The sequence below is a fragment of the Heloderma suspectum genome, chromosome 2 (assembly GCF_057233095.1).
Source record: "Heloderma suspectum isolate Gila_16-S chromosome 2, 16-S_ref, whole genome shotgun sequence".
Classification (NCBI taxonomy): Eukaryota; Metazoa; Chordata; class Lepidosauria; order Squamata; family Helodermatidae; genus Heloderma; species Heloderma suspectum.
In genome coordinates, this window is record NC_139459.1 from 259,719,432 (window position 1) to 259,735,100 (window position 15,669).

A 15,669-nucleotide genomic window follows, 5' to 3' on the forward strand; every position below is an offset into this window, starting at 1 on the left:
ATCAGTATATTTTCAGTCTATCAGTCTGCGAACTATATTTTAAGAACGCAAGAACATTTGTATTTATTTTCAAATGCAATTTTCCCAAGCATACTCATTGTGTACACAATTTTCCTAATACATGCCTTTTGTAGTAAACTTTCCCTAATATATGCAAATTTGGATCCAAGGACCGCATCACAAAATTTGGAGAAGTGCACAATCTGAAGAATAATTGTGCTCCAATCTGCATATTACTCCAAGAAGTGGGAATTAGGTTGGTTCGTTTAAAAATGTGGACCAAATGAAATTCTCCCCAATCCCTAATTCCAAGTAGGCATTTTAAGGATTTCTGAGTTCTTTTTGATTTAAACTGTTTAAGACACCACCTTGCTGTGTTTCCCTATCTTTCTTTTAGTAGCTATTTTGTTCTAGTTCATAATTCTGCCCTGTACGTTTATTTCAAATCAGAATTCATATTCATTCTAGCTCTTGTATGTACCATTCTAGAACTGTATCAGTGTACACTCTGTGAGGTCACATAGGAAATTCAGTTCTTTTTCAACTGAGCTTTCTCGTTCTAGTCTCCAGTGTTGCTTAAGGAGATTGTCTGTCTGTCTGTCTGTCTGTCTGTCTATCTATCTATCTATCTATCTATCTATCTATCTATCATCTATCAATCATCTATCTATCTATCTATCTATCTATCAATCATCTATCTATAATCAGGCACCCACCTACATAAGCGAAGTTCAGACATCTGAAAGTATGGCTGTGGAGGTGATAGAATTGCCTGAAGATCATCGACTTATCGAGAAGCTATCTTATGAGGCTTTTAAATCTGGCTCTGAAGTTGAAGTAAAACAATATCTGTTTGGATACAGGTAAGATTTCAGTCAGGTCCTTTCAGCTCTGCTTCATGTGTTGCTTTTTCCTCTGAAGGTGTTCCACAGAACTTTGAATCACATATTTCACAAAAAATATGGTTGGTGCAATCTTTCCTAAGAATGATAAAGATTTTGAACAACATTTCCTAGGAGTGAACGATGTGGTAAGGCACTGACCTGTCATTATCCTCTGTGAAGAGCTTGGTATTTCCCATGGCAGGAGGATCTGACACTGGTCTACACCAGCCATACCTAAATTTTGTACCAGAGTGTTGCTTGGGTGTTGTGAGAAACACATTGAAATGGTGTTATGCAAGCGTTCTGTCTGGTCTCATAATGTGGGCACATGCATGCTTGATGGTGCCATGTGCATGCTCCCGAGCATATATCATTCTGAGAATTTGTAGTTCCTAGCACCAAGCATAGAGAAAAGATGCTAGGAAACCTATCCCCTTCCTCTAACAAGCAAATGCAACCAGGATAAAGAAAAGTTTTTAGATCCAAATATGGGATGACAATAATCAAAATATTATTATTTTGACAATATCAAACTTTTTACATTAATAATTAAAAAAATTAAACCCTCCCCACCAACAATAATATAAAATATTTGCAAGAAACAACAGAGAAAATTGTCCTAGATTGAGAAAATACTAAACATAAAGGTATACAATTCTGAAATAATAAATAAAAATAAATCCAAAGCATTTCTCATAGCCACCCCCAGTGCATGGTATGAATTTGTCTTTCTTTGAATAAGCAACTGGCTGGCTGGCTTAAGAGATCTGTTTGACTGCTCAGATAAACAGGAATCTTCTCTGTTTTATCGATTCAACTCTCTTATTATCTTTCTCTTCCAGGAGAAGAGACAATGATCTATATCAATTCATCGAGACAATATTCTACCATCCTCTGTTTAAGTCAATTATGATCAGCACCATCACACTTAATGCAATCTTTTTGGCTGTAGAAACGGATTATAAAGTTCGTTATGAGTCACATTTCTTCCTGGAGGTAACAAAAGTCTCAGACTACCAAGGCTGTCTTGATTTCTTATTTTGCTTGATTATTCTGAAGACACTTTGGGCTCCTTCACACTGAGCTTTTATCCTGTGATTGAGATTGCTCCTTCGTGGAAGTTTGCAGGCTCTTTACATGACGCCGCGATCATTCAAGGAGTCTCCTGCACTAAATGCTCTAAATAACTTTGTTCCATTTTTAAATAGATCACAGATAATGAGCCATCAAATCACCCCATTGTGTTCCGCTTCATTTTCCTCCATGAAAAGAGTAAAAGCGGCAAGAAGAGGAGCGAGATCAATGAAAGATAATGGAAGACTCAGATACGGGGAGAAGGAGGGGGAGGGGGGTGGGAAAAAGGAAGCACGTGAAAAAGGGAGTCGTCGTGATCCTGCATTTAAAACAGAAGGAGAAATCCCAGTTTTAAATGCAGGACTTTAGGCTCGTGTAGAGATGCCCTTTCTCTTTTCCAGAAGAGCAGAGGAATAAACTGGGGTGGGGAGGGGAGTGTAAGGTTCACAATTTAAAGGAGAACTCTGTTCCTCCTTCTTTCTCTCTCTGCTTCAAGTCAATATGTGGATAGTACCTTGTTTTACAGCTTTGTCAAATTGGTGGAACACACGATTCAAATGTGCTCACACATTATACTAGCTAGAATTTAGGGGCACGTTCACTGTCAATACTGTTCTATAAAGCAAGGGTTGGGAACATGGGGTCCTCCAGATGTTATTGGATTGCAACTCCCATCTGCCCTAGCTAGCATGGGTAATAGTGAGGGATGATAGGAGTTGCAGTCCAATAGCATCGGGAGGACCACCTCTATGCTGTAAATTATTAATTGGGGGAAAGACCTGCATAAATATTAAGGCTCAGATCTAGGTAAGGTTAATTATGACTGAGTTCTACTAAAAGCAAGGGGCCTCAAGTCACTAACATACCATTGGTTTCAGTGAGATTCTGATGGGAATCCCTCCCCCCATGCACATAACAGGGGCGGGGTCCCCAGTATGGATCGGAATCATGGAGGGGACAAAGTATTAAAGCCCCATGCCAGCATCCCGGTCCAGAGTGGGGGGAACCATGCCTGCAATATACTTTTTTAAAGCCATTAATGCAATAGTGTGAACGTTGTTGCATCTACTTTGGTCATTAGTCATGACTAAGCTTTAAGTGAATCAGGGTCTAAGTCAGGAATGGGCAACATCTGGAGATGGGGGGGAGGCTCCACTGTTCTCCGGAACCCTCAGAAGCTGTCCTGTTGCCCCTCACCACCACCACCGCCATCGCACCACCAAATGTGCCAAGACAGCAATTTTGCTTGAACGATTTTGCTCCCCGCGCCTAGTTTTAGAGCAAAATTGACAAATTTTTGTGGCTCCCGTGCTGCTGAATTTCAATAGCAAACTACAGTTTTTTGCTGCTGCTGCTGTTGCCACTGCCGCAAAACCCAGCAAATTTGGTGACTGGTGGGTGGATGTTGGGAGGTACAAACATATCAGGGTGGCCACATGTTGCTCACTCCTGGTCTTAGTACTCAAAGCATTTCACATACATAGCCTCAGTAAAATTTAAATTAACTCTGTAAGGTAGGCCAAACACCGATCCTGGTGGCTGGCTGTTACTATTGAAAATTTCTTTTGGCCTAGCAGTGAAAACAGAAATGACATGTTTGCTCTTCAGAAAACTTACTATGTATGTTGGGCATGTGCAAGGTTGAAGAGAGAGGACAGAACTGAGATTAAAAATGGGAGCAAAATGAGTAAAATAGTAAAAAGTATTTCATGATACTATGAAGCAATGATAGACCAAATTTCCCAGCCTAGACTTTTCATTCTGTGTTGTGTGTGTCCCTAGTTCTCCGAGTCCAAAAGATTTATGTACTGCCTTTGGCTGCTTTAATATCTTGTGTTATTTAATTGAAAACTAGTATTTACCTTGACTAAACGACCTGATTTGGTAGATTCATATGAATATGGTTTCAAAACTTAACATTCTGCCATGTAATGGAACAAACTTGAGAACTATACCTCAGTAAATGGTGATAAACCTGTCTCCCTGCTAATATCAGATGTATACAAGTTTTGCACATGTTGTTGAAGAGGCTATTTGTCTTTACAGTAGCTATAGGCATTCGTCAAATGGTCTATATGTACTTCCCATAAATCCCAGTTGTCAAATATATGCATAGTTTATTGTCTGCACCAAATCTTCTAATTTACTATCAGCACTGCCCAGCTGAGGAAATAATTAGAAGGAGGCTAAGGAGGCCGACTGCTTGTTCTCTTTTGTGGCCTCTGTATGGTTCAGAAACTTCTAGAGCTTTTAAGAATAGGAATTAATTAGCCCTGCCTCTTCAGCTGTATCTTCTGACTGTTTTCAGACTTGATTAACGCAAGGGATTGAAGGCTGAAAGGTTTGGCATTCCCATAGCCTGGAACAATAACTCACCGTCTCTTCTCCCCTCCCCCTTTTCCTGCTCCTCAGCCATCTTTTTAACATGCCTTTTAACATAGTTGTTATGGTCATTATGGGTTTTAAAGGTTGTTTTTAATGTTTTACTATGTTTTTATTTGATTATGGTTTGTTATGTTCTGACATTTTTGTAAACCACCTTGGTTCATTTTCGAAAGGCAGTATAGAAACACAATAAATAACACTAACAGTAACAACAACAACAACAACAACAACAAACTTCTACCATGTGCATATATGTGTTACTGTGAGGCCTGGGACTTCTACATTTACTTTAGGAGGGTGGCATAATTCAACAACAGGATGTCCGCACAGCTAGCTTCTTGCCCTTGAAGCTGGCACATCAATATGATCCAAGTCCTCCGATATCACCCCATCTGATGCTGCATACACCCACTGGTGCAATTGTTTCCCACCTCCCCTCCAACCTGACACATTCACTGTGTTTGTCTGTCATATGCATGCTGTCTCATTAATTAACCTCACAAATCTCATCTATTCCACAAAGCTGGTGGAAAACTATATTGCACATTTCATATGATGGAGACCTGCTTTATCTGACAACAATTTTTGCACACTGGTACTCAGGGTACTCAGTATTGTTAGCGCTCTACATGCTACCTGATGATTTGTTCGCATTTGAAGAATTCTTGTTTTATCATCTGGCTTGAACGCTATTCTGAAGTTGAAATGAAAACGTTCACGCTGTTAATCACCACTCTCCCATGATTTTGTCTTCCTCTTCAGAGGCACTTATCTTTCACACACCTTGAATGTCTTTACTTATTTGAAGTCAGCTACTGTACACAAACCTCTGAGCTTTAATTATATATTCCTGTGGCATGGAAGCCAAAAAAGAAGTCTGGCTAATGTCAAGATGTCCATTCATTACTTTAGAAGCTTTTTTTTTTTTTTTTAAAAGCCAAGTTTCTGAGAAGGAGAGTTTGCAACCTCTACTTGGACCTTGGGCACTGAGGGAAATGTGTAAGTGTTTTGGATTTTAATTTCCACACTTGTACTATATTCCCAAAAGAAACACACCTATTATTCCGTAAAGGACACAGTTGCATTAATACTACTATTAATTGTGTCTCTGCTATTATTTCCCCCTTCTTGGCCTATTGATCTTAATCACATTCCACCGTCAATGGGATCATGACTCCAGTGCATCAACACACCACAACCCAAGAATTAGCATTGCTTCACAAGACAAATCTTCTACACTGTTCTTTCTGTGTAGGAAATATTGTGTACCTTGTAACATATGGTGAGTGTAGGTCAGGGAACTGGAGATAGTTAATAGAAATGTATGCATAACCCCTATGATGGAATGTACACACGGAACATTTACTATTTCCTACATCCAAGTGATATCCTTGTGGTGTTTAGTCCTGGACCTGGGAAACATCAGTTCATTTCTTGAGTCGTCATCTGTGTTCCTCCAAATGTTACAGCCGATTGCAGGATTATAGCTGCATGTATAAGAATTGTCAAAATAAATGTGTGCATGATCACTTGATGTGTGTATGATCATCTGATCCAGACATAGGTTGCATAATTGCATACCATGTGAACATGCTTTCTTGCTAGGAGATATTTTTTAATGTTTGACAATGCAACTCAAAATTTTAGACACATTACTAAAACCTGAATAGTTTGATTGATTGGCTGGTTGGATGGCTGGCTGGCTGGCAGCATTTATATGCCACACAGTAACATTGTTCTCTGTAGAGACTTGGCAATCTGAGAATGAACAAGATAAAGACTGACTGGACAAGATACAGGCATCCACATTCTGCTGGGTGCCGGTAGCCAATGAATTGGACAGTTAGTTGAAATCAATGTGTGAAATTCAGCCTCACTTGTCTATTTACCCTGCCGCTACTTTGTCCCTTCTTGCCCCCTTAGGGTTGACAGATCATGATGCTGTGATGTTAGAGAAGTCGCAACTGGCAGAGTTCCCCTATCAGAGTATAGACTCTAGACTTCACATATCTCTGTCACTTTAGGTCCCTGATGCCCAGAGCCTCCCTTGCATGCCCACAACCATCCTGCCAATAGTGCACAGCCCAGTTCTACATTTTCTTTAGATCCTCCTTTGTTCAACCTCATGTCTCTACCACCCGTTGTTTACTTAGTTCTTGCTTCTCTGGCCACAGTCTAGTCCAGCCTTCTTCAGCTTGGTGCCCTCCAGTGTTTTGGACAACAATGTCCAGCAGTTCCTCTTTCTCAGCCTATTTTCCAATCTTCCGTGGCTCAGAGGTAGAATACCTACCTTGCATGCAAAAGGTCTCAGATTCAATCCCTGTCATTGCCAGGTAGGGCTAGGAAAGACTCCTGCCTGAAACCTCAGAGAGTGTTGACAGTCAGTGTCGACAATACTGGGCTAGATGGACCCGTGGTCTGACTCAGTTTAAGGCAGCTTCCCATGGGCAGTATCCAATGCGACTGCTCTGCTGATTCCGTTGTGGAACCAGGAAACGAGTGGAAATGCTCATTTCTGGATCAAGCCATTCCAGAAATGAATGTTTCCATTTGTTTTGGGTTATTTTTAGAAGTGTGAAAGTCCCATTATGTGAGTGGTTACTTCTGCAAGCACAGGGGCATAATAGAATACTACTCAATGTTCCTATGTTTCCTTAGGGTTCTTGTCTCTGATTTTTCAGTCCCTTATCATGACATTCTGGGACCTCTTCCCAATCCTCTGGGTACCATGAGAATTTGCTCCTAACCAAACTGCCATGTCTCCATTTCCTTGTAAACAATTCCCTAAACAATGAAACACTGTGTCACCATGTTTCACTGTCACAAGCATAATACACTCTAGATATAAATGGTTAATGACATCTTACATAACTCCCTAAAACCTGAAAGTATTGCTTCCTAATTTTCATAATTTTAAAACTACTTCTTATTACATTACTCAGAGCCAGAACCATAGAAGCAGAACTGTATTCAAAATCACAAGCAGGAATAAATTATGTAGTGGATACCATTTAAATTTAAGATTAGGGTTGAACCAAAATGACCTTATAGTCATGCCTGTAAGTTGTCAAAAGCACCTCATATTTCAGTGATGGGGGTGGAAGCTGTGAAGAAGGATGTATGTGTTCACCTGTTCAGAGTGAAGTAATGCTTTCTGTCCTCGTTTTGAATTGACTTTTTAACATCCCTTTGCTAAATCTAGCTATGTAGCTATGTATTTTCATCATACTCATTATATCTGCCTTCCCCCAACTTGCTTCGCTCCAGATATTTTGCACTGCAACTTCCATCAGTCGTAGCCAGTTTGGCCAATGGTAAGGCATTATGGGAGTTGTAGGGCACCAGGTTGGGGAAGGCCACATTACCTGTCTCACGATTCGCTGGAATCATGCAGTGAAAGAGAATAAAATGTTGCCAGATTAATAGCAAAAGAGAAATGGCTACAAATAGCCTCAAGTGTACCCCAAATAAGGTATCTTTGAGTGGTTGGGGGCAGCATTTCATGCCCCCTTAATGCTCTTGTCATGTTGAAAAAGTTTGCCTGCAAACATTCAGCATGGCCCTATGTAAGAGTAAGGGCATCTCTACACCAGCCTAAAATCCTGCATTTAAAACGGGGCTTTCTGCTTCCATTTTAAATGCAGGATCACAACTGACGCTCTTTACACGCGCTTCCTTCCCCCTCTCCCCTTCCCCCTTCTCCCCTGTAGCTGAGTCTCCCATTATCTTTCATTGATCTCACTCCTCTTCTTGCTGCTTTTACTCTTTTGATGGAGGGAACTGAAGCAGAATGCAACAGAGTAATTTGATAGCTCATTATCTGCGATCTATTTAAAAATGGAACAAAGGGCATTTAGTGCAGGAGATGCCTGGGATGATCACTGTGTCATGTAAAGGGCCTGCAAACTTCCGTGAAGGAGCAATCTCAATCGCAGGCTAAAAGCCCAGTGTGAAGGAGCCCTGATGGGCATGTACTGAAATCTGAATATGGGGAAAGGAAAGCTACAGATTAGATTTGATCTGCTGTTAAACTATCCCAGCACTGCTGGGCCTGGGTGTCAATCCTTGGTGGCTTATGAAGTGGTAGAGCTTTGTAACTTAATTGGATGGAGCCTTTAAACGACTCATTGAGAAGATGAATCATCAAGCTTAAGAGGGCATGACTATTTTCCTGGGATGGATTGGGTGGCTGCTATTCCACCAGACTACTCTGTAAGGCTGTTGTCTGTCAAATTATGTTTGATTTTCTTTGGTTGTTTTTGTTTCTCTGGATTTCTTGAAGAGGTATTACTGTTTCACACTGACCTGGTTTGCATGATCACTGCAGCCCACCGTGGCTTACCTGCCATGGTGAGTTGCGGCACCTGTGGACGCCAGGTTGCCAGTCCAAAGCCCCCCCCACTTCTCGTTATGTGTGAACCCAGTGAGGGTAGGTTGTTGTGGTGGTGGTTGACAAGCCACCCAGAACCCATGTGTTGTTTTAAGGTTGCAGGTGGCTTGCCAATATTCAAAATGGCAGCTGCCATTGCAACATGAAGCCCCATGGAGAAATTCACCCACAGTGGCTTCTCGTTATGTGGGAACCAGGCCACTGTGTAAGAGTCAGAGAACTGTTCTTTTTCTTGCCCAACATGTGTTGACTTTACAGTCACCATTCCATGAAAATTAAATGTAACTATTTTGTCTGACGGGAACTGATGCCCATTAGGCTTCACAGTTTGTTTCTGCAGATCATTGTTTATGGAATCTTTCATACATCAGACCCATATCAAACATCCTAGTTCCACTCAATTGCTACAACTAGAAAAATCAATCCCTGTTTGGTTAATAAGTCCTTGCCTCAGTCCTTTCCATCCCATGCACCACATCACTGAGGATGTTCATTTCCCCCTAAAAAAGTAAGATCCCACAAGCAGATCATGCTTCTACAAAGGCAGCCTTGAACTTTTACCTTTTTGTAAAAAGGCGGTAAAACAATATTATTTTAATTACCATACCTTGCATCAAGAAGTGAGCAAATAAACATCTGACAAAATAGAAGCTATGTTTTAGAAGCTTTGAAGAATCTGGTTGTATTCTGTATGCTAAGGACTCATGCAATGCTTTCAGAAGTTCTTTATTTTTGAAACAATGAGCCTATGGCCTACCTCAGGGATGGGGGAGTGTGGCCCTCCAGGTGTTATTGGACTGCAAGTTCCATCAAATCTCAATATTAGCTATCCTGTCTAGGGCTGATGGGAGTTGCAGTCAAGCAGCATCTGGAGCGCCACACATTCCTTGCCCCTGGTCTAGGTAATGCAGGTAGCTTTTAGCAGCAGCTGAACATTCCTTTGTAACTCAGTCCCCAAATATGTTCCTTCTAACAATACAGTTCACATGCATTTTATTTCCTTTTTAGGTATCAGATCTGATTATCTTAGCTATCTATACCATGGAGTTTCTGATGAACCTTTATTTGGACCCCATTAATTACTGGAAGGATGGTTATAAACGATATGATTTTACTGTCCTTGTCATCGCTTACCTCCCGTATACCATTGACAGAAGCAACCCCAAAATGCACCATGTTGCGACTGTGCTGAAAGGCTTTCAGGCATTACGGGTTCTCAAACTGATCTACTATAGCCCAGGGATGACGGTAAGTGGATGTGCTTTTGTTAGTGGTGTAAAAAGATATTGTAGATACTGCTTTACTCTCCCTGCTCTGGACTAACATCTTGTTTCTCCTGAACACCATAAGCTGTTTTCTTTCCCTTGTCCATTCAGGACTAATTCCATTCTTTTTTATTCAAAACGGGATTCAAATGTGCAGGTGGGAATCACATGTTTGAATACTTCCCCGGTGTTGAATCTACCCACCAACTCCTCCTTGCATGCAGATCATTAGCATGGGTTTTAGCCCACCTCCCACCTTACATGCCTGTCTTCTATCTGCAAGTTACTTGGGAAGACAGACGGACTAATGTTAGCATATTAGAAGAAGGAAAGACCACCAGCGTTGAAACAATGATTCTCCAACATCAACTTCGCTGGACCAGCCATGTTGTTTGAATGCCTGATCATCGTCTTCCAAAGCAGCTACTTTATTCCCAACTTACTAATGGAAAGCAGAATATTGGTGGACAGCAAAAGAGATTTAAAGATATTATCAAAGCTAATCTAAAAAAATGTAACATAAGTATTGAGAACTGGGAAGCTCTAACCCATGAGTGTTCCAACTGGAGGTCAGCCTATATTAAAGGCACTATGGACTTTGAAGAAGCACGAGTACAGAATGAAGGGAAGGAATGAGCTCAGCGGAAGGCACGTCAAGCAAACCCTCACCGTGACTGCCTCCCACCTGGACACCCATGTCCTCACTGTGGGAGGCTGTGTGGATCCAGAGTTGGCCTTCACAGCCACCTGCAGACCCACTGCTAAGACTCTATCCCTGGAAGACAATCTTACTCCGTTATGAGTGATCACCATGATGATGATGACAGGGAATATTTTTTTTTAAAAGGGAGGGAAGCATGTTTGAACTCACACAAAGTTTCATCAGTAGGGAAGAAAATAAATGCTCTCAGTTTCAGACTAACAGCACAGTCCTATACGTGTCTACGCAGAAGTAAGTCCCATTACATTCAGTGGGCTTACTCCCCAGTCAGCAGGTACGATTGCAAATCGTATAGTGCCAATGACTTTTTTTTTTGCTGGGTTCTGTTTGCTGTACTCACTGCTGACATCTGATGTCAGGATCAAGTAATATTCCTAGTTGTCGACATTTTTAATGTCTGCCCATTTCACAAATGAAACTCTATAATATGCATCTGAGGAAGATTTGTGTTTTGAAGTACTCTCAAGGAAATTCCTTCTGTGAATGAAGTAATTATAATGATGCCGGCTTGGATCCAGATTTAAGCTGGATCCGCTGCATTGGCAGAAGTGGACTTCCTTGCCCACCTCTTCTCAGGGCAGCCCCTCCAGCCCCCCTGAAAATGCTACACAGAGAGTCAGGAGGCCCTGCTGACTGACATGTAGGGGAATGAGCTTGTGGGGAAGAGGACCAGCTGCACCAGGTGGACCCTGAGCCTGTTTCTGCCCCTGCCCAACAAGCAGGTTCTTAAGGCGGGGCTGCCAGAGGCAGTGCCCCGGCGTCACTCCAAGTGCAACGTTCAGCGTCGCACTTGGAGACACACGGAGGAGCATATAAAGACCCACCTGCTGCCTCTCCACAGATACCCGCAACCAGTTACTAGTAGCAAATAGCAGCAGCAGAGGGCAGCAGTTTTAAAGACCAGGAAGAAAGGGGCAAGCACAGATCTTCTCTGCTCCCTCTTAGCTGCTGCTCTCTTTTATACTGTTTTATATTTTACATCTTAACATTTTTATATGTGCCTGGGAAGTCCTTCGAGCAACTCAGGGGGTCGGGGAGGTGCCACCATAACCGTGGTCATGGGTAGGGGGAGGTATGGTGTTGGGGGATTAACAAGCCAGCTGAGGAGAATCGAGGCTAGACACCTTATGGCTATCCCCTCTTCTGGGTCTCCCCCCAACCTGATGGTTCCTGGCGGCCTTACTAGCTTGCCCTTGGGTCTGGTGGTGCTGCTGCTGAATGCCAGGTCGGCCCAAAATAAAATCTCCTTCATCCATGATTTGATTGTAGATGAGGGGGATGACCTGGTATGTATTACTGAGACATGGGTGGGGGAAATGGGAGGAGTCACTCTCTCCCAGCTGTGCCCTCCTGGGTACTCAGTGCAGCACCAGCACTGACTCGAGGGTCAGGGAGGGGGAGTTGCCATAGTCTATAGGAATTCGATTCTCCTCTCTAGGCTTCCTGCTCATTCAAGTGCAGATCGTGAGTGCTTGTACCTTGTGTTGGATACCCGGGGCAGATTAGGGATTCTGTTGGTGTACTGCCCACCCCGCTGCCCATCAGACTCCCTGCCTGAGCTGACGGAGATGGTCTCAGACTTGGTGACGATAGTCCTGGGGGATCTCAACTTCCATGCTGAGGCCGCTGTACCTGGGGCGGCTCAGGACTTCATGTCCACCATGACAACCATGGGGCTGTCCCAACATGTCATCGGCCCAACACATATAAAAGGACACATGCTTGATCTGGTTTTCTCAACTGGGCAGGAGGATGGTGATCTGAAAGTGGAGGAATTAACATCTGTCCCTTTGTCATGGTCAGATCACTTCCTGTTGAGGTTTAGACTTTCGGCAGCCTTCCCCCTCTGCAAGTGTGGGGGACCTATTAAAATGGTCTGCCCCTGGAGGCTAATGGATTCCGATGGATTCCAGAGGGCTCTGAGGGATTTTCCTGTTGGTATGGCTGGTGCTCCTGTCGAAGCCCAGGTCGCTCTGTGGAATGCAAAGAAGACTCGGGCGGTTGACACGATCGCGCTCAAACACCCTCTCCCTCTGAGCAGACCCCAGCCAGCTCCTTGGTATACAGCTGAGCTGAGGGCAATGAAGCAAGAGGGAAGACGGCTAGAACACCGGTGGAGGAAAATGCGTGCTGAGTCTGACCGAACATAGGTTAGAGCTCATTATGGAGCCTACTCTGTGGCGGTGAGGGTGGCCAAGAGGCAGTTCTTTTCCACCAGCATTGTGTCTTCTCAGTGTCATCCAGTGGAGCTTTTCCAAGTGGTTCGCGGCCTGTTACATAGAATCATAGAATAGTAGGGTTGGAAGGGACCTACAAGGCCATCAAGTCCAACCCCCTGCTCAAGGCAGGAATCCAGGTCAGAGCATCCCTGACAGATGGCTGTCCAGCCTCATCTTGAATGCCTCCAGTATGGGAGAGCCCACTACCTCCCTAGGTAATTGATTCCATTGTCATATTGCTCTAACAGTCAGGAAGTTTTTCCTGATGTCCAGGGAGAGAGACTGTGGAACCCTCGGTTGCACACTGTGACGAGTTTGCACAGCACTTTGAAGATAAAGTCGTTCAGATTTGTCATGAATTGGACACCACGATTAATGCAGTTCCATTGGTAGAGGCGTTCAGAGCACCGTTTGGTCCAGTTTTATTGGATGAGTTTCAGTTATTGAGGCTTGAGGATGCGGACAAAGTGCTTGGCCAAGTCCGATCGACCACTTGTGTGCTTGACCCTTGCCCTTCATGGCATATTACATCAAATAAGGAGGGGATGTCTGGCTGGGTCCAGGAGGTTGTAAATTCCTCCTTGAGAGAGGACTGGTGCTGACCTCTTTAAAAGAGGCGGTAATCAGACCACTCCTGAAAAAGCCAAACCTGGACCTGGAGGATGTTAACAATTATAGGCCAGTGGCCAACGTCCCCTTCCTGGGCAAGGTGCTTGAGCGGGTGGTTGCAGGACCGCTCCAGGCACTCTTGAATGAAACTGATTATCATTTCAATCAGGCTTCAGGCCTGGTTTTGGAACGGAAACTGCCTTGGTCGCCCTGTGGGATGACCTCCGCCGGGAGAGGGACAGGGGGAGTGTGACCGTGTTGATTCTCCTGGACCTCTCAGCAGCTTTCAATACCATCGACCGTGGTATCCTTCTGGATAGGTTGTCTGGGCTGGGAGTTGGAGGCACTGCACTGCAGTGGTTCCGCTCCTACTTGGATGGCCAATTCCAGAAGGTGGTGCTGGGGGATTATTGCTCTGTGCCATGGCAGTTATGCTGTGGGGTTCCACAGGGCTCTGTTTTATCCCCCATGCTGTTTAACATCTACATGAAACCGCTGGGGGAGGTTATCCAGAGGTGTGGGCTGAGATGCCATCAATATGCGGATGACACCTAGCTCTACCTCTCTTTCTCATCAAACCCAGGTGAGGCAGTGGCTGTTCTGAATCAGTGACTGGGCATGGTAATGGACTGGATGAGGGCCAATAAACTGAAACTCAATCCAGACAAGACGGAGGTACTGTTAGCGGGTGGTTTGTCTGCCCGGCTAGGTGATATTCAACCTGTTATGGAGGGGGTTGCACCCCCCTAAAGGATAAGGTTCGTAATTTGGGGGTGCTCTTGGATCCAGATCTGTCACTTGAGGCACAGGCGAACTCAGTGGCATGGAGCACTTTTTATCAGCTTAGGCTGGTATACCAACTACACCCTTATGTGGACAGAGATAGCCTAGTTACAGTTATCCATACTCTGATAACTTCTTGTCTGGATTACTACAATGTGTTATATGTGGGGTTGCCTTTGAAAACAGTCCGGAAACTTCAGCTGGTCCAAAATATGGCAGCAAGATTGTTAACAGGGATTGGCCAACGAGCTCATATTACGCCAGTACCTTTCCAGCTGCACTGGCTGCCAGTCCATTTCCAGGCCCGATTCAAAGTGCTGGTATTAACATTCAAAGCCCATAACGGCTTGGGGCCAGGTTATCTGAAGGATGGCCTCCTCCCATATGTGCCTGCCCGGACCTTAAGATCATCGTCAGCGGCCCTTCTCCATGAGCCCCTGCCAAAGGAAGTGAGGCGGGTGGCGACTAGAAGGAGGGCTTTTTCTGCTGTGGCACCCCGGCTGTAGAATGAGCTCCCTAGTGAGGTTCGCCTGGCACCTACATTGTATTCCTTCTGGCACCAGGTGAAGATCTTTTTATTTTCCCAGGCATTTTAGCATTTTAGCTTTCTAGACTTTTAGTTTTGCTGTTTTAAATCTGTTTTTTAAATCTCTGCATTGCTGCTAGGTTTTATTCTGGTTGTATTGTAATACTGCGTTTTTAATGTTGTATATATTTTATATTGTTTTATTGTGTGCTCTTTGGTTTTAATTTTTGTGAACTGCCCAGAGAGCTTCGGCTATTGAGCAGTATAGAAATGAAATGAAACAAATAAATAAATAATGAGGGGAGAGAGGGACATTCCATGAACAGAGCGCTTCCTCTCATGGAGGGTCCCTTATTCTTGCAGGAGACAGATCCTGGATCCAACCCATGGTAGCTAATTTTGTTGTGTTCTTTTCTGTTTGATTCGCATTCACAAACATAATGTAAATTTGAACTACTCGGCCAATAACATTCAATATATCTGTAGTCTAATGGTGTGAAGACACAGGTGTACTGAACTGAGCCTATAGTGCAGGGGTGGGCAACTTGTGGCCCTCCAGATGTTTTAGCCTATACCTCCCATCATCCCTCACCATTGGCTATGCTGGCTGGGGCTGATAGGAGTTGTTGGCCAACACATCTGTAGGGCCAAAAGTGGCCATTTTGATAGTATGACCAGCTTTCATTTTATAAAAGGCCCCAAACTCCACTGTAGGCGTTAACAACTCGTTGTGTGCATCATGTTCCTTTCTTTTGTCTGGATCCTGCTCTTCACTTACAGGGAGCCATTTTTGTGAATTCTGACTGGCTGGAC

General features: G+C 43.7%; 1 protein-coding gene across 1 annotated transcript in view; it reads left to right on the top strand.

The window, feature by feature from the left end:
* The first annotated feature begins 747 nt into the window (after positions 1-747).
* CATSPER3 (cation channel sperm associated 3) overlaps positions 748-15,669 on the top strand; it is a 45,292-nt gene continuing 30,370 nt past the window's right edge. Inside the window, exons 1-3 of the mRNA XM_084829807.1 lie at positions 748-863; positions 1,727-1,880; positions 9,742-9,981. Of these exons, the coding sequence (XP_084685933.1) occupies positions 748-863; positions 1,727-1,880; positions 9,742-9,981 (510 nt within the window). The remainder of the gene's footprint in view (positions 864-1,726; positions 1,881-9,741; positions 9,982-15,669) is intronic.